General features: G+C 40.8%; 1 protein-coding gene across 1 annotated transcript in view; it reads left to right on the top strand.

Annotated features, from left to right (window-relative positions):
• The window catches only part of LOC135212500 (protein shuttle craft-like), a 37732-nt gene that overhangs the window by 5443 nt on the left and 5867 nt on the right, over positions 1-26422 (top strand). Inside the window, exons 3-9 of the mRNA XM_064245992.1 lie at positions 3352-3515; positions 3656-3852; positions 4246-4524; positions 5242-5381; positions 13904-14117; positions 17552-17782; positions 18827-19008. Coding sequence (XP_064102062.1) covers positions 3352-3515; positions 3656-3852; positions 4246-4524; positions 5242-5381; positions 13904-14117; positions 17552-17782; positions 18827-19008 — 1407 coding nt within the window. The remainder of the gene's footprint in view (positions 1-3351; positions 3516-3655; positions 3853-4245; positions 4525-5241; positions 5382-13903; positions 14118-17551; positions 17783-18826; positions 19009-26422) is intronic.

Here is a 26422-nt window from a genome sequence, read left to right as displayed (position 1 = left end):
GTGTCATTGGACCTCCAAGATGCTTATTTCCACGTCCCAATTCATCCTCAATCAAGGAAAATTCCCCTGAGGGTTTCGTCCCTTAAAAAGGGCCAAAAGGTCCCTCCGTTTTTGTTTGTTCAGCAAGGGCTGTTTTTCCTTTGGCCCCTTTTTGGGGTCTGAGTACGGCGCCAATGATATTCACTTTCCTCATGCGGAACGCAGCAAAATGGCTTCATCTATCGAAGATAAGAGTCTCGCTCTACCTGGACGACTGGCTAATCAGGTCATCCTCGGAGTCAAGGTGCCTGGAGGACCTTCGAACGACGTTGCAGCTGACGAAGGCCCTGGGCCTAATAGTCAATTACGAGAAGTCCCATCTGATCCCCACACAGTCCATTGTGTATCTGGGGATTCAGATGGATTCAGCGGCTTTTCGAGCTTTTCCATCAAAGGAACGTCAGCAGAAATGCTTAAGAAAAGTGTCAGCTTTCTTAGGGAAAGAAACATGCTCGGCAAAGGAATGGATGAGTCTGCTGGGAACCATTTCTTCGCTGGAGAAGTTTGTTTCCCTGGGGAGGTTGCACCTCAGGCCACTCCAGTTTTTTCTAGCAGAAAACTGGAAGGACAAGCAAGACCTAGACTCAACATTGGTGATTTCACAAACGGTCAAGGATCATCTGAAGTGGTGGCAAGATCCAGTCAAGCTTTCGGAAGGATTGTCCCTCAACCTTTTGAGCCCTGACCTAGTGTTGTTCTCAGACGCCTCCATGGTGGGCTGGGGAGCAACACTAGGCAAGGAGGAAGTGTCAGGCCTCTGGAGAGGGGAACAGAGGTCCTGGCACATAAACTTAAAAGAGTTGGAGGCTATTCGGTTAGCTCTACAATTCTTCGAAGAGCGAGTGGTGGGCCGAGTTGTCCAAATCAACTCGGACAACACCACGGCTCTCGCTTACATCAAGAAGCAGGGGGGACACACTCTCGATCCCTGTGCGAGGTAGCAGGAGACATCCTCCTATGGACGAAAGCTTGGAATATAGTGATCCTAACGAGGTTCATTTCAGGAGTGCAAAATGTCCGAGCGGATCTTTTAAGCCGTCAACATCAGACGCTTGCCACAGAATGGACCCTCCATCTAGAGGTCTGCCAAGAACTATGGAAGATATGGGGACACCCGCTAGTCGACCTCTTCGCAACCTCGAAAACGAAGAGGCTTCCGATTTATTGCTCACCGGTTCTCGACCCGGAAGCGATAGCGGTAGATGCCATCCTATGGGATTGGACGGGGATGGACGTCTACGCCTTTCCCCCGTTCAAATTGTTAGGAGAGGTAATCAGGAAGTTTGCGGCGTCTCCGGGAGCGAGAATGACGCTAATCGCCCCGTTTTGGCCTTCAAGCGACTGGTTCACGGAGGTCATGTCTCTTCTAGTAGACTTCCCAAGAACCCTTCCAGAGAGAGCCGATCTTCTCAGACAGCCCCACTTCGAGAGGTACCACGGAAACCTCTCCGCTCTGAGTCTGACTGCGTTCAGACTATCAAAAAGTTGGCCAGAGCGAGAGGTTTTTCAAGACCAGTGGCAGAGGCTATTGCCAACGCTAGAAGAGCTTCCTCTCGAGCAGTGTATCAATCTAAGTGGGCTGTCTTCAGGAAGTGTTGTAGGAAGAAAGGTATTTCCTCCTCCACGACCTCTGTGAGCCAGATCGCTGATTTTCTCCTACATCTGAGAAATGTGGACAAACTTGCAGTACCCACAATCAAAGGATATAAAAGTATGTTGTCAGCTGTCTTCCGTCAGAGGGTTAGACCTGACAAATGATAAAGACCTTCACGATCTTTTGAGGTCCTTCGAAACATCGAAAGTACCGCAACCGAAGGTCCCATCAGGGAACCTTGACGTGGTTCTGAAGTTCATGATGTCGAGTCCATTTGAACCTCTGCATGCGGCCTCGTTGAAAAACGTTACAAGAAAGGCGATTTTCCTAACTGCTCTTGCCACAGCGAAAAGGGTTAGTGAAATTCAAGCAATGACTAAACATGTGGGCTTCAGGGGAAACAATGCAGTGTGCTCCCTGAGCCCTGCCTTCTTAGCGAAGAACGAGAACCCTTCGAACCCTTGGCCGAAGACCTTTGAAATCAAAGGGTTAACAGAGTTCATCGGACGTGAGCCAGAGAGAGTCCTGTGCCCTGTCAGGGCTCTCAAGTTTTATTTGCAGAAAACTAAAGACTGTCGGGGTCCTTCAGAAAATCTGTGGTGTTCTGTTAAGAGACCTGACTTTCCTATGTCTAAAAATGCACTGGCATTCTTTTTACGAAGCACCATCAGGGAGGCCCATGCGTCCTGCCCAGATGGTGATCTGAAACTTTTGAAAGTAAAAGCCCATGAAGTGAGAGCTGTCGCAACTTCAATGGCGTTTCAAAAGAATATGGCACTCAGCGATATCCTAAGTGCTACCTTTTGGCGAAGCAACTCTGTGTTCGCTTCACATTACCTGCGGGATGTGAAGACGGCATACGAGAACTGCGAGTCGCTAGGACCATACATATCCGCAGAAATGTTATTGGGGGCAGGAAGCAGCACGAATCCTATCCTATAGAAAAGGGATAAGTGTGCTTTTGATTTTATGGTGTTGGTTTATGGTTGAAGGGTTGGTCGCTTGAGGCGCTTTCCCTTTCTTTAGCCTAGAAGTTATGGGACTAACTTTGTTAGGTTAGGTCAGGTGGTGGTTTTTAGCTTCGTTGCCCTCACAGTATGGTCAATATGGTCTAGTCACATTGTGGTCACTCTCCCGTTGACAGATCATCTAGAACTCACCAGCTATATAGGTCACTACCTTGCTGGAGACTCTAGTAAAGCAGAAGCAGACTTGGGTGACAGTAATCACGAAGTCAGCTATGCTAACAGGTAAGGAACCAAGATGTCAATCATCTGCATGTAATTTGTTTCCTAAAATCCTTCTATTCTGTCCCTTCCCACCTCCAATGGTGGGATTCAGCTATATATATATCTGACAGGTAAGTTTCATGAACAAAATGTTATTGTCACGATACAATAAAGTTTGTTCATACTTACCTGGCAGATATATATAATTAAGTACCCACCCACCTCCCCTCAGGGGACAGTGGTATGAAAAATTTGAATAGAAAATGGGAATGGTTCCTGATATCCGCCTCCCAGCGGCGGGAATGGGTACTAACCACCTGCCCGCCCACTGCATGTGCCGGGAGTTTTGAAATTCGGAGAATACAGCTATATATATATCTGCCAGGTAAGTATGAACAAACTTTATTGTATCATGACAATAACATTTTTACTAAATTATTCCTAAGTCCTTTATGGGCCACATACTTTACTTAGATTGTCTTTCTGCAGGAGCTGTCCTTGTGGAACAGAAACAAGAGAAGTGCGATGCAGCATGACTGAATCTTTCCTTTGCGGAAACCCATGCAACAAGGATTTAAACTGTGGCGGACACAAGTGCCCTACGAAATGTCACGTTGGGCCATGCCAAGAATGTGCAGAAATTGTTAAGCAGAGTAAGTGACTTGCTGTATGGGACTTTAAAGTAAAGCTAGTTATTCTATTATTTAGTTAGTATATTTATATTAGTACAATTTATTGTTTAAGTTAGTACAACTAGCAAATGTGTAGTACTACTTTGTCTTTTGCTTGCCAGGTTGTTATTGTGGTAAGGAAGACAGAGAAGTCCCATGTACAGCAGAAAGTTTTGAGATTCTCAAGTACGAGTGTGGAAAAGAATGCTCCCGCATACTGGAGTGTGGAAATCATAAATGTTCATCCAATTGTCATGCAGGAGATTGTCAGCGCTGTGAAAAGGCAATAGATGTTGTTCTACGATGCCCTTGTGATAAGGTATGTGAATTTTCTCTTCTTATAGAAATGTTAACAATTAAAGAATGCATATTTCAGAGTTTAAGCAAGGTGTGTATAGTGATTGCTACTAGTGTGAAGTAGTTTAAATTGGAAGTTTATATTTCTAGTTACAAAGTTATCATCATGGGGAGTACCTTTTTCTAATCTTTTCTCAGTAAGTAATTGTTGCAGATACTTTACCCAAGTCAAGGAGTGATTGAACTAGACAGTTGAAAACTAAACACCTGAGATTGGAGGTCTGTGTTCTACTGCCTGCCCCTTGAGCATGTATTCATCATTCACTACCCTTGATTAGGCATTATGAATAAGTAAAATAAAAAAGTACGTATTTGTAAATGAAAAGCTATGTAAAATATTTACTTAAATTTTCAGGTTCCTTTAGAAAAGATTTATGAACGAGATGGTGTTATCCCAAGGAAGTCCTGCTCAGACCCTGTCCCCACTTGTGGTCAAATTTGTAGTCGTAAATTAAAATGTGGTGTCCCTGGATCTTACCACGAGTGCCAGGCCATGTGCCATGAAGGGCCTTGTCCACCTTGTCCTCTCTCTACCCCTGTCAAGTGTCGTTGTGGTTCCTTAGATCAAGAAGTCAGTTGCAGCGAATTAACAACGAAAGCCGATGAAGTACGTTGTAAGAGGGCATGCAAGAAGGTAAGTATCTCTCTCTCTCTCTCTCTCTCTCTCTCTCTCTCTCTCTCTCTCTCTCTCTCTCTCTCTCTCTCTCTCTCTCTCTCTCTCTCTCTGCAAATATACACAAATGCTAACTTAAATTCATGAATTTGCTAATTTTCTGCTTAGAGAATACAACCAGTACTGTATATGTTTGTAAGTTATTCTATTTTTGGTCTTTCCCTAAATGAAGCAGATGCGATTCTTTTTTTTTTCATTAAGTTATTTCCCACATTTCACAGTTCATTCCTGTTGCTCTTTGCTTATTGAGTGGTCATCAGTCTCTTATAAAAAGTACCAAATGGACTTATTTAAAGCTTTGTGACTCTTGACTTACAAATTATTTTCTTTTTGTGTTCTCATTAGATTTGATCTGTTCTTGAACAAAAAGGGGGTCATTACAGGCCTTGCCTTCTTTTTTTCTAGGCATCTCACCCTTACTCTTCATTTTAAACTTCCATCTACCTCAGTTTTTGCTTAAAGTACATGATAATCAAATATGCTTCCAGCTAATCTTCTTACCATTAAGTCTATATTACTCTTTCATGTACTAACTCAAATGATGTACATAACTGTTGTGGTATATTCGTCTTTAGATGTAAAAAGTGAGAAATTGCTATTTCCAATCTTTAAAGTAATTAGTTTGATATTGGAAGCTCTTTGAAGGAACTTGAATAAGATTTTTTATAATATTTGCAGATGCGAGAATGTGGCCGTCACAAATGCAGTACTAGGTGCTGTATTGATATAGATCATATATGCACATTAATTTGTGGAAGGACACTGACTTGTGGTCTCCACAAATGTGAGGACACCTGTCACCGTGGAAATTGCCGCAGGTAATGGTGCTGGATTTTTACCTTTTTGTGTTCAATAAATTCAGACAGTGGGTTTAAATTGTGAAATAGTTGGTATTAGTTCATTTAATGTAAAGAATATAAAGTGGACAAAATGAGGCACAAATTGATTGCTCTGGTCAGGAAGGAGGACAAGAAAATCATTAGGGATTGTAAAGTTATTCCAAATGAATCTGTTATAGCTCAGCATAAACTGGTAGTAGCAGATTCTTGGTTAAAAGCAATAAGAAACAGAAAAGCCCCAGCCAGGAATAGGAGGATTAAAACTTGGAAGCTGAAAGGGGGCCTGGAAGGAGAAGGCAAGATAGTTCAGAAGTGGAAAGAGCCAGCAAAGAGAGGTATGCAAGTGGAATGTGAGAATTGCCTGAGGAGATATAGGATTATATGAAAGAGACTGGCACCAGTAGCAGCAGAGGTGTGTGGGAGGACAAGTGGTAAGCAGCAACAGGAACAAGAAACATGTTGGTGGAATGAAGAGGTTCGAACGGCTGTGAAGGAAAAGAGGTTGGGAAGAAAATAACTACCAAAAAAGAGAGGATTATAGATAGACAAAGGGGGAAACAAAGGGAGTGGTAGTGAGATATTATGGCCATGTAATAAAAAGACAGGAGGTGTAACCAATCAAGAAAGTTAAGAACATGCCATTGATGGGGGGGGAAGGAGTGGGGCATCAGCATATCAGATGGATGGATGTGGTGAGGAGGGATATGGTTGAGGTGGTACTGGGTGAAGAAGATGCAAGGAATTGAAATAGATGGAGAAAGTTGACTCAGATGGCCAACCCTGCTTTACTGTGGGACTAGTAAGATTGCAACAAAAGAAAGAATTTGAACGGGTAGTAAATATATAAATAGAATGTTGGATATGTTTGTGCCCAGAGTCGTTGTCTTCTTTCCCACTGTTATCCCAACATTAAGGGGTCGGTTGCCTGATGCGCCTTCTCCACTGCCTTCTATCAAAGGTATCATCCTCCACCAAACCTCCTCTCTCCACATCTTCCTTCACTTTATCTCACCATCTAATTCTCTGTCTCCCTCTCAATCTTCTTCCTCTTCACTCCCTCCTCATCATCCATCCTCAACACTTGCCCATACCATCTCAATCATGACTCTCTTATTACCTTTTTAATCTTTACTAAGCCTGCCATTCTTCTTATTTCATCATTTTCAATCTTCTTATTTCATCATTTTCCAATCTTCTTATTTCATCATTTTCAATCTTCTTATTTCATCATTTTCAATCTTCTTATTTCATCATTTTCCAATCTTCTTATTTCATCATTTTCCAATCTTCTTATTTCATCATTTTCCAATCTCTCAAGCAGCAATATTCCCATAATCCACCTCGGCATTTTCATCTCTGTTCTCTCAAGCTTTATTTCCTCTTTTCTTCTTATAGCCCAGGTTTCCGCTCCATACATTAACAGTGGGTTTATCAGTTATATAGTCCCCTGTTGGACGAGTGGTTTTCGCGCTCTACTACCAATCTGGTGGTCCAAAGTTCGATTCTCGACATGGTCAACAGGGAATCAGAGGAATTTATTTCTGGTGATAGAAAGTAATTTCTTGATATAATGTGGTTCGGATTCCACAATAAACTTTAGGTCCCATCGCTAGGAAACCAATTGGTTCCTATCCTCATAAAAATATCTAATCCTTTGGGCCAGCCCTAGGAGAGCTGTTAATCAGCTCACTGGTCTGATAAAACTTAAGATAGTATTTTTATGCATGACACTTACCTGGCAGGTATATATATAGCTGTAGTTTCTGAAGTCCGACAGAATTTAAAAAACTTCCGACACCACGCAGTGGGTCGGCCAGGTGGTTAGTACCCATTCCCGCCGCTGGGAGGCGGGTATCAGGAACCATTCCCATTTTCTATTCATAAATTTTCTGTCGCCGGTACTGAACACCCCGTTTTCAGTTACCTCCGGCTTAGGATTTTGGAAACTTCATTTGCCGCTAAGTATCCTAATTGTCTTTTAAATTTATTTACTTGGATTTGTGGCTAGGCATACGCTATCTTAAATTGATTTGAATTTGATTCATTTTTGCATAAGATATCTGAATCTAGTTAGGCTAGTTTCAGAGGGTGTTGTCTGCAAAGATAGCGTGTGGCTACCGAAAGCTTCGTAGTTCCGCACTTGGGGGGTGCAATTAATCAGTAAAACTGTCTATTTCCGTAAGGAAAAAGTATGATTCGTATGTACGCAATTAATCAGTAAACGTGTCTAATTCCGTAAGGAAAAAAGTTTGTTTAGTATGTACGCAATTAATCAATTACGAAAGTCAGGGTATGATACTGCTAACCTTCCGGTAGACTTTATTTTGCCTAACCTAACGCTGTAGTATGGCCTACGGGTTATGACTATGTCTGCGAGAGGTGATCGCTCTCCTTCATTGTTGTGAAGAGTTCTACTTCTGTTTTTGTTACGCCTAACCCTGTATGTTGCCTTCGGGCCCTAAAACAGTGTCTGTAGAGGTTATTGCCCTTTCTCTTATACTATTTCGATTCGTAACTTAGAATCGAAAGTGCTTGCTTTAGAGAGCAATAGTGAAGTGGCTAAGTGCAGTGACAGTGCCCTTGTGTAGAGGTAGGCGGTGCGTCAGATCGGCCTTATAACGCCTCTAGGTCTAGACCTCTGTCGAACTCCCAGAACCAAGGGAGAGGGCATGTCGAAAGCCGAAGGAGGGTTACAGGGAACCCCACCGATCTGGCGTGCCTGTTCGGGCAGTTATTTTCTTGATGAAAATCCCCAGAACTTGCCAAAGTGCGTGCACATGCACGAATCCTGAAGGATTGCTTCTCGTCCTCCGAGGCGTCCTCCCCGCACAAGGGTTGGAGCTCTCGGAAGGACTCGCGCCCTCTAAGAAGCTTTATAGAAGAGGACGCTCACGTCCCCTCTCCTCGTTATGTGTTTCAGTGAGAAGTAAGAAGGCGAAAGTTGCCTGATCACGTGTACTTCTTTCCACCAAGAAATATGAAAAAGAAGGCAGTTTCTCTCGCTTGTTTTGACGCCTGTCAGGAGCGTGACGCTTTTCTGCACGCTTATTGGGACGATCGGCTTGAACAGGACGCTCGGATGGACGCACTCTACCAGTGGACGCTGCCAGCGTCCTCGGCCAGTGGCCGCCGAGCGCGCACCAGGACGCCGAGCGTCCTCGCCAGTGGACGCCGAGCGCGCACCAGGACGCCGAGCGTCCTCGCCAGTGGACGCCGAGCACACGCACCAGAACGTTCTGTTGAACTCTTCAAGCTCTTGTTTAAGATTTGAGCCTCAAGAAAGTGAACAGACTTCGTCTTCGAAACCCAGCAAGACCTCGGGTTTCGTGAATTCAAGAGGTCTCTGTCAATATTATATTGCTTTTCGCAAAGGTGGATGGAGTTAAGGAAAGCTCAAGGGAAGATCTCGTTTTCTCTACCTCAGTCAAGACTTTGAGATAAGACAGTTACGGGTTATGTAAAGGCTCGACGTCCTGAACGTCAGGATTTTCGGCAACGTTCAGTAGGATTCTTGCAAAGGCACTCATCAAAAGGACGCTCTTCAGGAAAGCGCAAGACAGGACTTCCTTTGCCATACTGCCAATAAATTTATAGCTTTTTAGACCATCTGAAAGGGTTTTTCAGATGATAGATTTTTGTTAGTTTCTAGTCGAGACTTCCATGCCGATTGAGCATCGTCGTTCTACCTACCGTAAGCCCAGTCTCTTAACAGGATTCTTGTCCCTTCCTTGTTTGAGACGGGAATCGGAAAATAAAAGGCTCGACTTCCTGGATTACGTTTTGTCAATTCAGTGACTTTCCCCCATTGACAATATACTATCGTTTTGTCAAGTAAGTGGGTCTCCCCTCATTGACAAAATATCTCTCTGTACCGTTAATGGGTTAGTTCTCATTGACAAACATCTCATTAACTTGATATTGCGTAAGCGAATAAGGACAAGGTTCGGAAGAGCTCTCCTTCCTCATTCGCAGACTCGTACAAGAAATAGACTTGTAGACTACGTCATGAACGCTTATGTCCAGTATCTAAGAAGCTTGAGCTGTCTGCTTCGATTCTCTAAGTTGTTCATGAAACTTGCCTGTCAGATATGTATGTGGCTGTATTTCCGAATTCAGCTATATATATGTCTGCCAGGTAAGTATGAACAAACTTTATTGTGATATAAAATTTTTTTTTTGCCTTGCGTTATTTTACTACTGGTTGGTTCAAGTCATACACGCTTGCTGTAGTTACCTCTTCGGATGGCAACCGAGAGGTCTATTGTCTACTATTTTAAGGACATTTAATCGTCACTCCCTGCAGCCTTCCAGGAGTTTCCGATTTATCTTTTACCGTTGTATGGTAGTGTTCTGACGACACAAACGCATCTATATGTTTAGCGTTTTCTGTTTCTCTTAAATATACCAGCTTGAGAGTCTCTTTTTGTTCAAAAAATAACGGACCTATTTCTTCGTAGAATAGGGTAGCTGGCAACCCAGACATAAAGTTAAGAGACGACGTTCGTAAGCTGCTGGCTGCTGCTGTGTCTGACTGTCCAAGTTCCAACCGAGCCAGTAACAGATCGTGCGCTGTCATGCACGGTAGGTTACGTCTCTCCTCTCCTGCGGGATTGACTGACTAAACCGTATCTCTCTGCTGGCGGTTACGTCTCTCCTGCGGGATTGACTGACTAACTGTATCTCTGTCCTACAATCACGGACTTTAGCCTAAGATTGAGGGGATTTCTTACGTGAATGAATAAACGTTGCATTAGTTTTGCCTTACTATGTTCAACAGAGTTATCTCTTAATCCTTTCGGTGCTCGTTACCGCACGGTATAGAACTACGAGTCTACCGCAACATTGCACTTTTATATGCTCTCCTGCTTAGGCAAAGCGCAGCCTTATAGGGAAGTAAGCATACTCGGGGAGGGAATGGATGAGCTTGCTGGGCCGGGGACCATTTCCTTCCTGAAGAAGTTTGTTTTCCCCGAATAGACTGCAATTCAGACCACAGTTTTTTGCCTACCGGGAAACTGAAATGTTATTCAAGATCTAGGAATTATTCTGAACATCTCTCAGTGCGTCATGATAGAAAGAATTGGTTGCCGGACATCTGGATAGTGTTTCAGATGTCCTGGATCTTAATCTGAAAGAAGTAAATGGCAATTCGGTCGTCCCTCGAGTCCTCGAAACGAGTTTTTTGGAACCAGTGGTCCACATCAACTCTGATATTCCACAGCTCTCTCATATCTTAAGAAGTATCTTCTCTCGGTCCCTGCTCGAGGTTACGAGAAAGAGCCTATTATAACAACAGGCGTAGAATGTAACGATCATCTAGAGGTTCGTTACAGGATTGCAAAAGTCCGTACGAATCGTCTCGATCGACGGCAGCAACGATAGATTGCTAACATGCTAGGTATTTTAATTAAGTGGTGTTCTATGGTTGTCTGAGAGGGTTATTTCCTCTTCAGTATGTGAAGTGTAATGTGTTACGTTAGCTTGTGTGTGGTTCAGGTGGTCTAACTTATCCTAGCATGAATGCCCCTGTAAGAGAGGGCTAGGGTTTCCTGTCAACAAATTGGTCCCAGTCCAGTTGTCAGACCCTTGTTGTTAGCTTTCTCAACAAACAGGTCACATCCTAGTTGGAGAGCTACTAAGGTTTAGCAGGCTAAGAGGCAGGACTACGAAGTCAGCTACCTTAGCAGGTAAGGAACTTAATAAATAATTTTATTTTTAAAATTAGTTAATTTTTGAATTATGACGATGTTGCTGTCTATGACCCACCTCCAAATGTGTCAATCAGCTATATATAATACCTGCCAGGTAAGTGTCATGCATAAAAATGATATTGTTATGATACAATAAAGTTTTTATGCATACTTACCTGGCCCAGGTATATATAATTAAATTCCCACCCACTCCTCCCCTCAGGAGACAGGGGTCAGAGAAAATCTGAGGAAAACGGGAATAGTTCCAAGTACCACCGCCACGGGAACGTGGGGTAGATCACCTGAAACTACCAGTGGTCTAGCGGTTGCCGAGAGTTTGAAAACTTTCTGCCAGTGCGAACAGACAACAGAGAATGTTGTTTGACAGATTTGCATCTGTCAAACAACAAAGACCTTCACGATCATTGAGGTCTGTGGAATCTCGATTCTAGCTCACCATCTACTTTTGTCTCGCCTGTTTTCTCGGAGTCAGACACTCGTGCGAGATCAGGCGACATATAGTAGCCCAGAGTTTCTTATTGACGAAGTCGATTGCGGACGACGTTGGGTTGCGTTGATACACCCCCAAGGTTTGCTTAGATTGAATCGCCCAGGCAGTCCAGACACTCATCCTTCAGCTAAGAATAGTGCCTTTTGGTCTTCAGGGTACAGCCTTGCTGTCCTTGATTCGTCTGACTGGTCAACTGGTCGTTCACCTGACTTTAGTACAGACTGTGCATTTCCGGATCGAAGCTTTCAATATGGAACTTAGACGTAGTCTGAAGTTCTTGATGTCAAAGCATTCCGAACCTCTCCTGCCTGTTAACTTCTTGTATGTGAGTCAGGAAGGGCCCTCTTCTAACCACCCTAGATACGACAAAGAGGGTTAGTAGATTTTAAGCCATCGTCACAAGTTTTGGCTTTAGAGAACACAAGGAGGTGTGCTCTCTAAGCCTTTCGTTATGGCATAAGAATGGAAACCCTTTTTGTCCTTGGGCCAGGATCTTGGAAGCAAGGATGGCACAAGTTAGTGGGCAGGAGCCAGAGAGAGTCCTGTGCCCTGTCAGGTCTCTCAAGTTTTATCTACTTAAAATCAAGAAAGTCGAAGTCAGTCGGGCAATCTGCAGTGTTCCGAAAAAGACCAGACTTGCCCATATCGAAGTACACCCTGGTTTTTAGGGTTAAGGAGTTCTTTCAAAAAATGCTCCTTCATTGTGTTTGCACAAAGATTTGAAATCTTTTTATCTGAATGCTCACGAGGTGAGGGCGCGGCCTCGGAAGCATTTCAACAGAGCATGGCACTCAGCAACATCCTGAGTACCATGTTTTAGCGAAGCAACTCTGGGTTCACTTCACACTCCCTGCGAGATGTGAAGATGGCATATGAGATCTGCTGCTCGCTAGGGCCATACGTGTCTGCAGACACAATCTTGGGGGCAAGAAGTACTACTCATCTATCCTGTAGAAAATGGTTAGGAAGAGCTCTTAATTTAGTTGTGGAGTCGCTGACAACGGCGACTTCTTAACTCTGAAGCCTTAGTTAACACACATTAACTTTGGCTAGGTTGGTCAGGTGGTGATATATAATAAATATATATATATATTTTTATTTTACTTCTTAGCCTCATGGTATGGTCATATGGTCTAGTCACATTGTGGTCACGCCCCCGTTGACAGATCATCTGGAGTGCACCAGCTTTATAGGTCTCTACCTCGCTGGCAACTCTAGTAAAGCAGAAGCAGACTTGGGTGACAGTAATCACGAAGTCAGCTATGCTAACAGGTGGAACCAAGATGTAAATCATCTGCATGCATTTGTGTCCCAAAATCCTTCTTTATTCTGTCCCTTCCCACCTCCAACGGTGGGGTTCAACTATAGATATATATCTGACAGGTAAGTTCATGAGCAAAATGATATTGTTATGATACAATAAAGTTTGTTCATACTTAACTGGCAGTATATATATATTTAAGTACCCACCCACCTCCCTCAGGGGACAGTGGGAATAAAAATTATGAATAGAAAATGGGAATGGTTCCTGATACCCGCCTCCCAGCGGCGGGAATGGGTACTAACCACCTGGCCCGACCATGCGTGTGTCGAAAGTTTTTTAAATTCTGTCGGACTTCAGAAAATACAGCTATATATATACCTGCCAGGTAAGTATGCATAAAACTTTATTGTATCATAACAATATCATACTTAACTTAATCTCTGTTATAGATCTTCACTTTTAGCTTTATTGGCATATTCTTATCACATACTACTCCAGCTGCCTATCTCCACTTATTACCATGCAGCCTTTATCCTACTGTCAATTCATCCTCTCATCCTCCCTCATGGCTTAAAGTAGATCCAAAGTATTAAACTTTTCTGCCTGTTTTATAATCGAGCCTCTTCTTTCTTGTATTACTATTCTGTTTCTATCTTCTCTACTGTTTTCAGCTGGCGCTAAGTATTTATCCTAATGTTAAGACCTCAGGTTTGTTAGTTATGAAAAATAACAATTGGTTAAAAATTTGTCATTTTCTTCACATTCACCTTTAAGCCACCCCTCTCTAAAGACTCCTGCCACTCTCCAACCCTTTTCTGTAGGTCCTCCTCATTTTCAGCAGTAATCACCAGATCATCGGTGTACAACTTCCATAGCGCTTCATTCCTGATCTCTTCACTTAACGCATCCATGATCAGCACAAACAAAAAGGGCTAGAATTCTGACCCCTGGTGTAATCCAGCACTAATTTCAAAGTTTTCTGTGCCCAAAGTTTTGGCTCTAAATTCTTTGTAATGTGATCATCCTTTCATTGCAGATGTCAGGAGACAAGCTTCGAAGAGCTGACCTGTCACTGTGGGGCGCAAGTCACTTTCCCTCCTATACCGTGTGGCACGAAGCCCCCCGAGTGCAACAATCCATGCAGCAGACCAATGCCCTGTGGCCATACCCCTACACATAATTGCCACCCTGAAGATAATTGCCCGCCTTGCACTATTCTCGTAGATAAACCCTGTTTTGGTAACCATAAGGTAAGGACGGTATTAGTATACAGTGGACGTGGACCCCCCGTATTCGCGTTCTCCGGATTCATGGACTCACACATTCGCGGTTCCCCACATTATTCGCAGAAAATTTGCACATTCACAGTATTTTTCTATGAGAAATATCCACAAATTCCTAGGGTTTTTTTATCAGTTTCATCATAAAATGCACTTTTTGTGATAACATTATTAAAAAAAACAAGTATGAACATTTTTAGTGGGTTTTTCTTGAGTTTTAACTAACAAAGTAGGCTGTTTTTAGCATTTTTATAGGGGTTCCAAACATTCATGGGTTCTAACTATTCATGGAGGGGTCTGGTACGCATCCCCCATGAATACGGGGGGACCACTGTATGTTTTTTCCATTTGAGAGAAGTTCTTGAGTCGTACACAGGCAGTCCCCAGTTCTGGGCAGGGTGCTGATAAGTGAAGACCGCCATTTACCGAAACTCGACAATTTATGGCGCTTCCTGCGCCAAGTTTCGGTTCATGGAGCCTCTGTTAGGTATGTTATAGTGCCATACCTCGATTACAGGCACCTTATGGCGCCGATAATCGAAACACGGCCTGTTATGGTGCCGTAAATCACCAATTTTATGTCGTCAGACAAGGGCCATAAAACCGGATCGCCATTACCCGGGTCCTCCGATTTCCGAGGACTGCTTGTATTATAGTAGTACATATATGATTTTAATTAATATTGTCAAGAACTCAAATGAACATTCGTATTATATGTAAAGCTGATTCAATATGTAGATGGAAAATCAAGTTGCGTACAGCTATGCTCAGAACTGACGCTACATGATTTCAGAGGATTTCTTTCAAAATTCACTTAACTGGCAATCTACCACACACTATATTTATCTATTATTTGCATACAATAAGGCCTTCATATATTCCGTAAGAGTGAAATTTGTCATATACATGTTTCCAAACTGTAAGAAAATATCACTTGTAGCCAAATTTCATAAAAAATATTTGACAAACATTTTCAAAACTTTCGTTCATTTCTAAACTTTCGTTCACTCAACGCTGATGCATTTGACCAAAACGAAGCCATCATCAAACTTCAGTTCAGTTGTTAAATAAAAAAACTATAAAATTTGTCATAACATTATTATTGATTCCAAAAGTAGAATCCACTGATATTGTGTGAGCAGAGCTTGTGTGACGCAACCATTAGAGTGCTGGTGCAACAAGAACCACCTGGTGTAACGTAGGTCTACAATGAGTAGCGACAATGAAATTACATGCATTGGTATCTCGAGATACGAAATTAATCCGTTCCGAGGCGGCCTTCGTATCGTGAGTTTTTCGTATTTTGAACTGCATTTTACATGTAAAATGCTTAATCCGTTCCAAGGCTTACAAAAACACCCCAGTAAATTATATTTCCAGGCCTACAACACGTTCTAGGGTTACGACGCCGATCCGACGGAAGAAGTATGACTCCAAAAAGGCAAAATACTGTACATACTTGAGTAATATTCAACTGCATGTAATGTTCAACCACATTTTTACTGCACATATTAGGACTTTAGCATATGTCCCTTAGCAATAAGCCTAGCCTATGTTAGCAGTTGCTACTGTAGCCTAGTCTATGATAATGACATCTAAACTTAAGAAGCTAAAAGCTTAGAATATGCCAATAAAATGTATAAATAATCAGTATGTACTCATTTCAAATAATTATTAATTAATCATTAACTATAATACACACACAAAAAAAAAACATTCCAATCGTTTGTTTACACTCAGCTCTTACGAGTACCGAACGTTCGCCAAGCAATCACTCTTCCTAGGACACAGTAAGCCATAAATTTTCATAACTATCTCTCTTCAACTAATGAAACTTCCAAACAGTATAATAACCATTCATTTCTATTTTTTATTCTATCTTTACCTAATGGAGATACCGAGTTACTGACATCTATAATGAAACATATACGTAATGTAATATTAAAACAGAAGAAATCTAGAAAATGCCTATTTGTTGGCTTCAATGATAGCAGTGTGATTTATTTTATATTTTACAATTATTTTTTTTGTCAAAGCCAAGCTTTTGTTTCTAGGCCTAGGTGTGTTAGAAGATTTCTTTTAATTTACTCTTAGCATTCACATCTCTCTATTAACCATTTCTGGCCAGAAAGCAAATGAGATTATCTACACATTCTTGCACTTCAAGTTACCTCATGAAAGAATAAATTATACATAAAAAATGAGCAGGACTTTCAAGAAAATAATATTTTTGGTTATAAAATAAGTGGTCGTATCATATGCCTTGATATTAATAGATATATCGATTAATAGCCATCTTCTCCATTTACTCAAAATCATCATCATCTTTTATTCCTCAAAGAACAGGTAATCTACAAATCAATTCATTGACAATTAAAAGCCATGATAATGTTAAAAATATATTTTTTTGTACAAGGTTAAAAATTACTAGGAGAGACTTTCGGATACTGCTCCGTATCCCTCTTTAGTCCTACTGATGGTAAAACAATGGAGGGAGTATTACAATAGCCCAAGAAACTGGTTCAAGGCAGATTCTTTTAACCATTGTTCAGTCGGTTACCTGACCAACACTGTTAAAAGAATCTACCTTGAACCAGTTTCTTGGGCTATCGCAACACTCCCTCCATTGTTTCACTATCAGGACTGAAGAGGGATCAGAGCAGTATCCGAAAGTCACTCCTAGTCATTTTTAACCTAGTACAAGAAAATATATTTTAATACTACTGTGGCTTTTAATTGTCAACATTACTATAGCCTTGTTACAGAGATTCCTTAGTTCAATAAATTCATTAGTAACAGATTACATCTCAGAAGGCTTAGATTATTTTTTTAGGCCTGTGAATCATTTTGCAACATACAGGCAGCTTAAACACAGCGTAAACCTTCAACATTCAAAGAAAACTTGTCATAATTCATATTCCTATTTTGAAAATGTTATGGCTGTTGAGCTTTTTAGGTCTACAGTTATAATGCTGAAGAGGTAGTTATGTTGACCAACCTGAGAAGCATGTTAAGTGTGCTGTTATTGATGGCATTGCTAACCTTATTACGCTGGTACTTTGTACTAAGCAACATGAAAAAAATAAAAATCAGTTCAAATCACAGATTACGAAGTGTACCAATGCATAAAAGGAATATTATTTATATAACCATCAGGAAAATAGTACTAGCTGTGAATTTGAAAACTTTTTGACATGTATGTCATTAGAAATAGTAGAAAAAAAAAGTGAAATAAAAAAAAAAAGTTTAACACTATGTACTTTGCAACATCAAGTCGAGTCTGAGAATCTAGACAATACAAAAAGAATCATATAGCATCAGATTTGAGCATCTGTACTTTTAATAAGGATTATCAAATAGCTTCATGCAGGAAGAAATTATGTAGAATCTTGTTTCATCTCCAGACTATGAAGAGCACCCCTTGTTACCTGAAAGCACTGTCTTGTGGATCAGTTTGTAACAAGCCCTTATCCTGTGGTCAGCATAATTGTCTGCTTGTGTGTCATGAGCAACCTTGTGTGGCACCTGGAAGTTCTTGCCCACAGAAGTGCCTGAAATCACGTGACTCCTGTGGTCATCCTTGTGGTAGCGCGTGTCACACTGGACCATGCCCAGATGTGACTTGTAAGGAAATGGTTGGTATTTTGGTAGTTTTCCTTTAGGTGTAGTTTTGCTATGAATTTGTTTTGAAATATGGAGGTTTTGTGTTCCTATATACCGTAACAGTTTATATACAGCAATAATGATAAGTATTAATTTTTCTAGATATTTGAGTCTTACAGACTCTTCTTGGGCTGGTTCTGAGAACTTAAACTTGAGAAAGAAAAAAAAATTAGACTTTAAAAAACCTGTTTTATTTAGAAAAATTATAATGTTGTTAAGTGAAAAATCTTTGCTTTCAGCAAGAATATTTTTATTGTTGAATTCCAAAAATAAATTAGTCTTTGTTGGGTCCAGTTTGGGTATTCAATAAGTAAATGTTGTACAGTCAAGGGAGATTTACATGTATTACATTTCATTGGGTCAGTATGCGGTGTTGACAGTAAGGTTTGGTTTGTTGATTATAACTGAAATTTCAATAGCATATGACATTTAAAATCCCTGATTAGCTATAGGGTTACTTAATACCAAAACTACCAGTATTTATGGTAAATGATTGTGGTTGCAAACATAGGTATCAAAATAAAATCATGACTATGTGTTTTATTAACAAATATGACTGTAAAACCTTTATGGAAATACATGTTCAGTTAGTGAGATTTGGTTTTTGGTGTTTTGATTACAGTATCTAATTGCTTAATATTCCTGGATGGCTTATGTGCTAATATCATTTCATGTTTAGCCTTCATACAGCAGTTATATCAAAATTGTTAATAAAAAAATACAAAGTAAGTTTTTAGAGCACACAAATTTTTTTCATGTATATTAATCAGGTATTGCCTCTCTCTAAAATACTTCTATTATCATCTTGTACATACTTTTTGCCATTAATTGTAAGACTTTTCCTAACATAAGGAAATTAAGGGCTTGAACATAAGAAAACATTAAAGTCATATGTAATGGCTCTCATGTTACTTTGAATTGAATGGCCAGTAGTTCATTTTTCTAAAGCTGCTTCTGTGTATATAAAAACATGTTTAACGGAAGAATTGGGAGTAATTGACATTCATAACCTACAGGTAATCATCACATGTGGATGTGGACATCGTACGAGTATGCTGAAGTGCTCTGAAAATGATCGTGAGTACCGAGCCATGACAACATCCCTCCTCGCCTCACAGATGCGAAATATGAACAGTGGATGTTCTGTAGACATTTCGGAAATATTCACTGCAACGGCAAGACCAGACAAATTGAAAAGGTTAGTCATCATTTGTTTATTTGTCAATTATTGTTCTTTCAGATTAATGGAAGAGCAAATGGTACAATTCAGTGTCCCCTCTACATATGTACGCTCATTAACCCTCTTACGCAGATTGGACGTATTAAACGTCGACATAAATTGTCTCCCGGGTGCCGATTGGACGTATTAAACGTCGACATAAATTGTCTCCCGGGTGCCGATTGGACGTATTAAACATCTACATAAAAAAGTTTTTTTAAAAATTCGCTGAAAAATACTTATAGGCCTACCAGCCGAAAACTTTTGAATCACGCGCCTTGGGTGATGCTGGGAGCTCAGGGATCAAGGCATTGTTTTGTTTACAATCGTTACGCAGGCGCGCAAGCACAAATTTCTTTCTGATCGCACTAAAAAGTATCAGTGACACATCTCAGAAACTATTTCGTCACTTTGACATAATTTTTGCACCATTTTAAATTAGCCGTTACATGGGGTATTATTATGAAAATGTGCGCAATTCCATTGTAGCTTTTATCAGTTTTGAAATAGTTTCATATAAATAACGATAAGTGCCAAAATTTCAACCTTCGGTCAACTTTGACTCTACCGAAATGGTCGAAAAACGCAATTGTAAGCTAAAACTCTTATATTCTAGTAATATTCAATCATTTACCTTCATTTTGCAACAAATTGGACGTGTCTAGCACAATATTTCGATTTATGGTGAATTTATGAAAAAAAACTTTTTCCTTACATCCGCGCGGTAACTTCCAATAAATTTTTTTGTGCGATTGTCGTAATGTTTGTACCATTTTAAATTTGCCGTTACATAAAGTTTTATATATGGAAATGTGCACAATTTCATGCTCAATACATCTTAAAACAACCCATGGTTGTAGCTTTTATCAGTTTTGAAATATTTTCATATAAATAACGATAAGTGGCAAAATTTCAACCGTCGGTCAACTTTGACTCTACCGATATGGTCGAAAAACGCAATTGTAAGCTAAAACTCTTATATTCTAGTAATATTCAATCATTTACCTTCATTTTGCAACAAATTGGAAGTCTCCAGCACACTATTTCGATTTTTGTGAATTTATGAAAAAAAAAAAATAAAATAAAATAAAAAAAAAAAAAAAAAAAAAACAAAAAAAAAAAAAAAAAAAAAAAAAAAAAAAAATTCCTTACATCCGCGCGGTAACTCTTCCTAAAAAAATCAGAAATTTTGTACATGAACTTCCCTGCCAGATATATACTTAGCTATAGTCTCCGACGTTCCCGACAGAATTTCAAATCTCGCGGTACACGCGACAGGTAGGTCAGGTGGTCTACCTTACCCGCCGCTGGGTGGCGGGTGTATGAACCAATCTACCTCTCCAGCCAGATTTTCTCTGTTGCTTGAAGCGATAACAACTGTTGTTGTTTCCTTCCGATAGATTCTTCATTTCTCGCTTGCCTGGAGATTGATTTGGACTTTTTGGTGACGTATTCGCTCTATTTTGGCTTGGCATACGCTGATTGGGGACCTTCTAGCACAGTCTGCAAGGAAGCCTCGTCCTTCCTTCCAGACTAAGACGAAGAAAGCGAAGTCGACCTCTCAGGAACCCTTTCGAGGGGCTTCTACCTCTAGATCCTCTTCGTTCAGAGGTCGTAAACCAAATAGAAGAGGGAGGACTTTTGCGAAGTCAGTCAAACCTCCCAAGTAAGACTCAAGTCCTTCAGACAACTGTAGGCGCCAGGCTTTTACAGTTTGCAGAAGTCTGGGCCCAGAAAGACGCAGATTTTTCAGCACTGGTAGACGCCACTAGAAGATCAGCTCTGAATTCGGCCAAAACTACGTGGGCTATGAATGAGATGGATCACATTCTAAAGGGCATTTTTAGAGTCTTGGAAGTATTCAACTTTCTCGATTGGTCCCTTGGAGTCCTAGCCAAGAAAACTCAAGGACCAGACCCTTTTTCTCTGGAGGATTTGAATTGTGTTTTATCCTGTATGGATAAATCTGTGAGGGATGGAGCCAGCGAAATCGCTTCACTGTTTGGGGCAGGGGTCTTGAAGAAAAGATCAGTATTTTGCTCCTTTTCAACTAAGTCTGTCTCACATGCACAGAGATCGTCTTTACTGTTTGCTCCTCTCTCTGCGCAGCTGTTTCCTAAACATATTGTTCAAGACATATCGAAGGCTCTCTCTGCCAAAGCTACGCAGGTGTCCTTGGACTTACAGGACGCTTACTTCCACGTACCAATCCATCCTTCCTCGAGGAAGTTTCTCAGATTCATGATGGGGGGAAGAATTTTCCAATTCAGGGCCCTGTGCTTTGGCCTCTCGATGGCCCCCCAAGTTTTTACGGCCATCATGAGAAATGTAGCATAATGGCTTCATCTAGAAGGGGTGAGGATTTCGCTCTACCTCGACGATTGGCTTATAAGGGCCAACTCCAGAGATCGTTTGTCGTCCCCGAAGGACTCTGAAGGACCCTGGATTTGACGTATTCCTTAGGACTCCTGGTCAATCTACAGAAGTCAAGTCTGATTCCCGCTCAAGATTGTGTTTATCTGGGGATCCAGATGAACTGAGTTTTCGGGCTTTTCCGTCACAGGAGAGGATAGCCCGGGGACTCAAGAAAGTAACAACCTTCTTAGGGAAAGAAGTATGCACAGTGAGGGAGTGGATGAGTCTGCAGGGGACGCTCTCCTCACTGGAGCAATTTGTTTCCCTAGGAAGGTTGCACCTGAGACCGCTCCAATTCTTTCTTCATCGGAATTGGAGTCGTCCTTCTCAGGATTTGAAGTTCTCCCTGTCCATTTCTCATCAAATCAAGAAGGAATTAACATGGTGGGCGGATCCCAACAAGTTCTCGCAGGGACTGTCTCTTCAATCCCAGAACCCCAACCTGGTGTTGTTCTCCGATGCGTCGGAAACAGGTTGGGGGGCGACTCTGGGAACCAAGGAGGTGTCAGGAACCTGGATGGGGGACCAGTTTTCCTGGCACATCAACAGGAAGGAACTAATAGCCGTGTGGCTTGCTCTGAAGGAGTTCGAGTCCGATGTGACAGGAGCAGTTGTGCAGATAAACTCGGACAACACCACGGCTCTGGCATACATCAGGAAACGGGGGGGATGCATTCCTTCTCTCTGTACGAAACAGCAAGAGATCTTCTTCTGTGGGCAGAAGAAAGAAAGGGGGATCAAACTTCTCACCGATTTAGTACAGGGAGAAAGGAATGTAAGGGCAGATCTCCTCAGCAGGAAAGATCAGGTCCTTCCCACAGAGTGGACTCTGCACCAAGATGTTTGCCAGAGCCTTTGGAAGTTGTGGGGCAGGCCTCACTTAGACCTGTTTGCAACTTCAAAGAACAAAAGACTGGATCTTTATTGCTCGCCCATCTCGGATCCAGGAGCAATAGGGATAGACGCTCTCCTACTCGATTGGAAAGGACTCGACGTATAAGCGTTTCCCCCCTTCAAGATTCTGGGTTTGACTTTAAAAAAGTTCGCAGAGTCAGGTTCCACGAGGATGACATTGATAGCTCCCTTTTGGCCAGCACAAGAATGGTTCACAGAGGTGCTGGAATGGCTGGTGGATCTTCCAAGATCGCTTCCTCTAAGGAGCGATCTACTCAGACAGCCCCACTTCGACAGGTACCACAAAAACCTCCCCGCTCTCAGTCTGACTGGCTTCAGACTGTCCAGAAACTGGTCAGAGCGAAAGGCTTTTCGTCATCAGCTGCTAAGGCAATCGCTAGAGCTAGGAGGTCTTCCACCTTACGAGTGTACCAGTCGAAGTGGGATGTCTTCAGAAGATGGTGCAAGAGGAATAACGTTTCCTCTTCCAGTACCTCTGTGAACCAGATTGCAGACTTCTTTTTATTCCTAAGACTAGAATGTGGTCTAGTCGTTTTGAATATTAAAGGTTATCGTAGCATGTTGGCGAATGTCTTTAGACACAGAGGCCTCAATTTATCGGAGGATAAGGACCTGCATGACCTTATTAGGTCTTTTGATACAGCGAAAATGCAGTCTCCCAAGACGCCTAGCTGGAATTTGGATGTGGTCCTTCAATTCCTTGGGTCCTCTAGATTTGAACCCCCTAATTCAGCCTCATTCAGAGACCTTACTAGGAAGACTCTGTTTTTAATGGCTCTAGCTTCCGCCAAAAGAGTGAGTGAGCTTCAGGCGATTGATGGTAATGTGGGTTTTAAGGAGGACTCTCTCATTTGCTCTTTCCTTCCTGGGTTTCTTGCGAAGAATGAAAACCCATCAAATCCATGGCCCAAGAACTTCGAGATTCGTGGGTTATCTTCTTTGGTAGGAGAAGAACCCGAGAGAACTCTTTGCCCAGTGAGAATGGTAAAATACTACCTTAGAAGAAAAGAGCAACTGAAAGCCAATCGAGAGGTCCTGTGGTGTTCAGTAAAAGACCCTACTCGTCCATTGTCGAAGAACGCATTGTCCTTCTTCTTAAGAAGTCTCATCAAATAAGCACACGGATCTTGCAGAGAAGAACATCTTAGGCTTCTTAAACTGAAAGCCACAAAGTAAGAGCATAGCAAACTTCTATTGCTTTCAACAAGAATATGTCCGTGCGGAACCTGATGGAGACAACTTTCTGGAGATGTCAGTCAGTTTTCGCGAATTACTACTTACGTGATGTGAGAATCACTTACGAAAAATGCTTCGCCTTGGGCCCGTACGTATCGGCGGATTCGATGCTGGGGCAGGGAGCTGGAACTCATCCTTTTTAGTAGTATAAATTTTTTCCCTTATGTCTTGTGTTTGTTGTTGTTGGTTGCCTTAAAGAGGATGCATGAGGCATCTCTTTAGGTCGTAATACTAACCTTTAGTAGTTTGGTTAGGTGGTCTGATGAGTGTGGCTCCTTGCAGTAGTAGTGGTTAGGACCTGTTAAGCTAGTGGACGAGCTCCCTTTAACAGGATCCGACTTGGATTCTATCACACAAAGGGATCAGATATCCCAGTGGTAGATCCGAGAGTCTTTCAGCATCAGGTTACGTCCTAGCTGTAGCTCTCCAGGCAATGCAGACTAAGAGACAGTATCAATGAAGTCTTCTGCCTGAACAGGTAAGAACCAAGGTTATTTATATCCTACAACATCAGTTGTTTCCTATCTCTCCTTATTACTTTAGCTGTCTCTTACCCTCCACCAAGGGTGCCAATCAGCTAAGTATATATCTGGCAGGGAAGTTCATGTACAAAAATGATATTGTTAAACTACAATAAAGTTTTGTACATACTTACCTGGCAGATATATACGTCTAATGGCCCACCCAGCCTCCCCTCAGGAGATTTGAAATTCTGTCGGGAACGTCGGAGACTATAGCTAAGTATATATCTGCCAGGTAAGTAAGTACAAAACTTTATTGTAGTTTAACAATATCATTTTTTTCGTGCGATTGTCGTAATGTTTACACCATTTTAAATTAGTCGTTACACAAAGTTTTATATATGAAAATGTGAGTAATTTTATGTAGAATGCAACAATAAATAATTGAAGGTTGTAGCTTTTCTCATTTTCGAAATATTTGCATATAAATCACGATAAATAGAAAAAAAACACGTTTGGTCAACTTTGACTCTACAGAAATAGTAAAAAAACGCAATTGTAAGCTAAAACTCTTACAGTCAAGTAATATTCAGTCATTTATCTTCATTTTGAAACAAATTCGAAGTCTCTAGCACAATATTTAGATTTATGGTGAATTTAAAAAAAAAAACTTTCCTTCCCTCCCCGCACGGATTCTCCGCCGCAAATCTCCGAAATGCGTACGTCATATTATCGTTATATTTGCTCCGTTTCATATCAGGCGTTTTATATATGAAAATGTGCGCAATTTTATGTAGAATACATCTAAAAATAATAGAAGGTTGTAGCTTTTCTCATTTTCGAAATGTTTGCATATAAAAAATAAAAATAAATTCGACATTCGGTCAACTTTAACTCAACCGAAATGGTCAAAAACTGCAATTGTAAGCTAAAACTCTTACAGTATAGTAATATTCAATCATTTAACTTCATTTTGAAACAAATTGGAAGTCTCTAGAACAATATTTAGATTTATGGTGAATTTTTGAAAAAAACTTTTTATGTCCTCGCTTTACGAATTCATGCATCATTTTGTGATAATATTTTATCTGTGTTGCTTTGATCGTTTTACAATGTGTTGTATACCAAAATGATCGCAATTTATTGTACAATACAACAACAAAAAATTAACTCGTTAGCTTTAACCGTTTTGCTCACAGCGCGATTTGAATACAATTATATATGAAATTTTTTTTCGCTCTATCCTATATCGCATTATTTATATATGATAATGATATTTTTTTCATTTCTGATGGTTGCATACTAAACTTCAGGCAATGACAAAAAAAGGAGCCAAAAATGAACTCTTAATCTTAAAAACTAAGCGCGCTGTGATTTTTTGAAAAAAATATGTTTTCCGCTTCGGCGCTCACTCCGAGACTGCCTCGGCATACGGGAGACGATTTTTATTATACCCCTTCGGCGTAAGAGGGTTAAGCATTTTCCATGACTTCTCATTTTTACAGTATGGGATATCATTTGAAATCATTCAGGTCACATAGGTTAAAGGCCAAATAAGGTTGAGCAATGATTTTTTTATGCATTTGATAACCTTCTGTTTATACAAATTACTGATAAATAACCTTGCATTTATACAAATTACTAACTCTTTATAGGGAACTGTTGCCATTTGATTAGGTCAGTTTCATCAAAAATAGATTGTGTGATGAGTGTTCAGGTAATAAATCCAATACTATAACATGGGATGGGGATATATTCTTAGCTGCTCAAACATATTACAAAATTAATTTTAATAGAGCCCCCTAAATAATGCAAAGCACATAATCGTAACTATGGTGTAAAGGAAGAAATTATTGAAAGAAAAGAAGTAATGAAATGCTGTAGAAAGATATATATCTTGTTGCTTTGTATGACAGTGAACCTTCCTCCTCACTCTCTCTCTCTCTCTCTCTCTCTCTCATCTCTCTCCCTCTCTCTCTCTCTCGTCTCTCTCTCTCCTCTCTCTACTCTCTATCTATATATATATATATATAGATAAGATATTACAAAATTATTTTAATAGAGTAGCAGTGACAGTCTGCAAGGCCTTTTTAAAATTTTCATTTTTCTTCTAAAACTAAAGAATGTTTTAAAGTTCGAATGATGCTTGTAGCAGATATGACGTACCTTACTTTCCATCTTGTAGTTTAGGAGCATGCCCGGGAATAAATAAGAATCTGATTTTCATAGCCCTTCCTATACTAGGTTATTTTGAATCCTCTTACCAGACAATATTCATATTTTACTTTCAAGGAGAAATAGCAGTAAAACTTGTATGTATTTTAAGGCATGTTAATGGGTGTGCCACATAACAAAATTTACATTTT

This window comes from Macrobrachium nipponense, chromosome 41 (genome assembly GCF_015104395.2).
Source record: "Macrobrachium nipponense isolate FS-2020 chromosome 41, ASM1510439v2, whole genome shotgun sequence".
In the NCBI taxonomy this organism is placed as follows: Eukaryota; Metazoa; Arthropoda; class Malacostraca; order Decapoda; family Palaemonidae; genus Macrobrachium; species Macrobrachium nipponense.
This window is presented reverse-complemented; position numbering and strand designations above follow the sequence as displayed.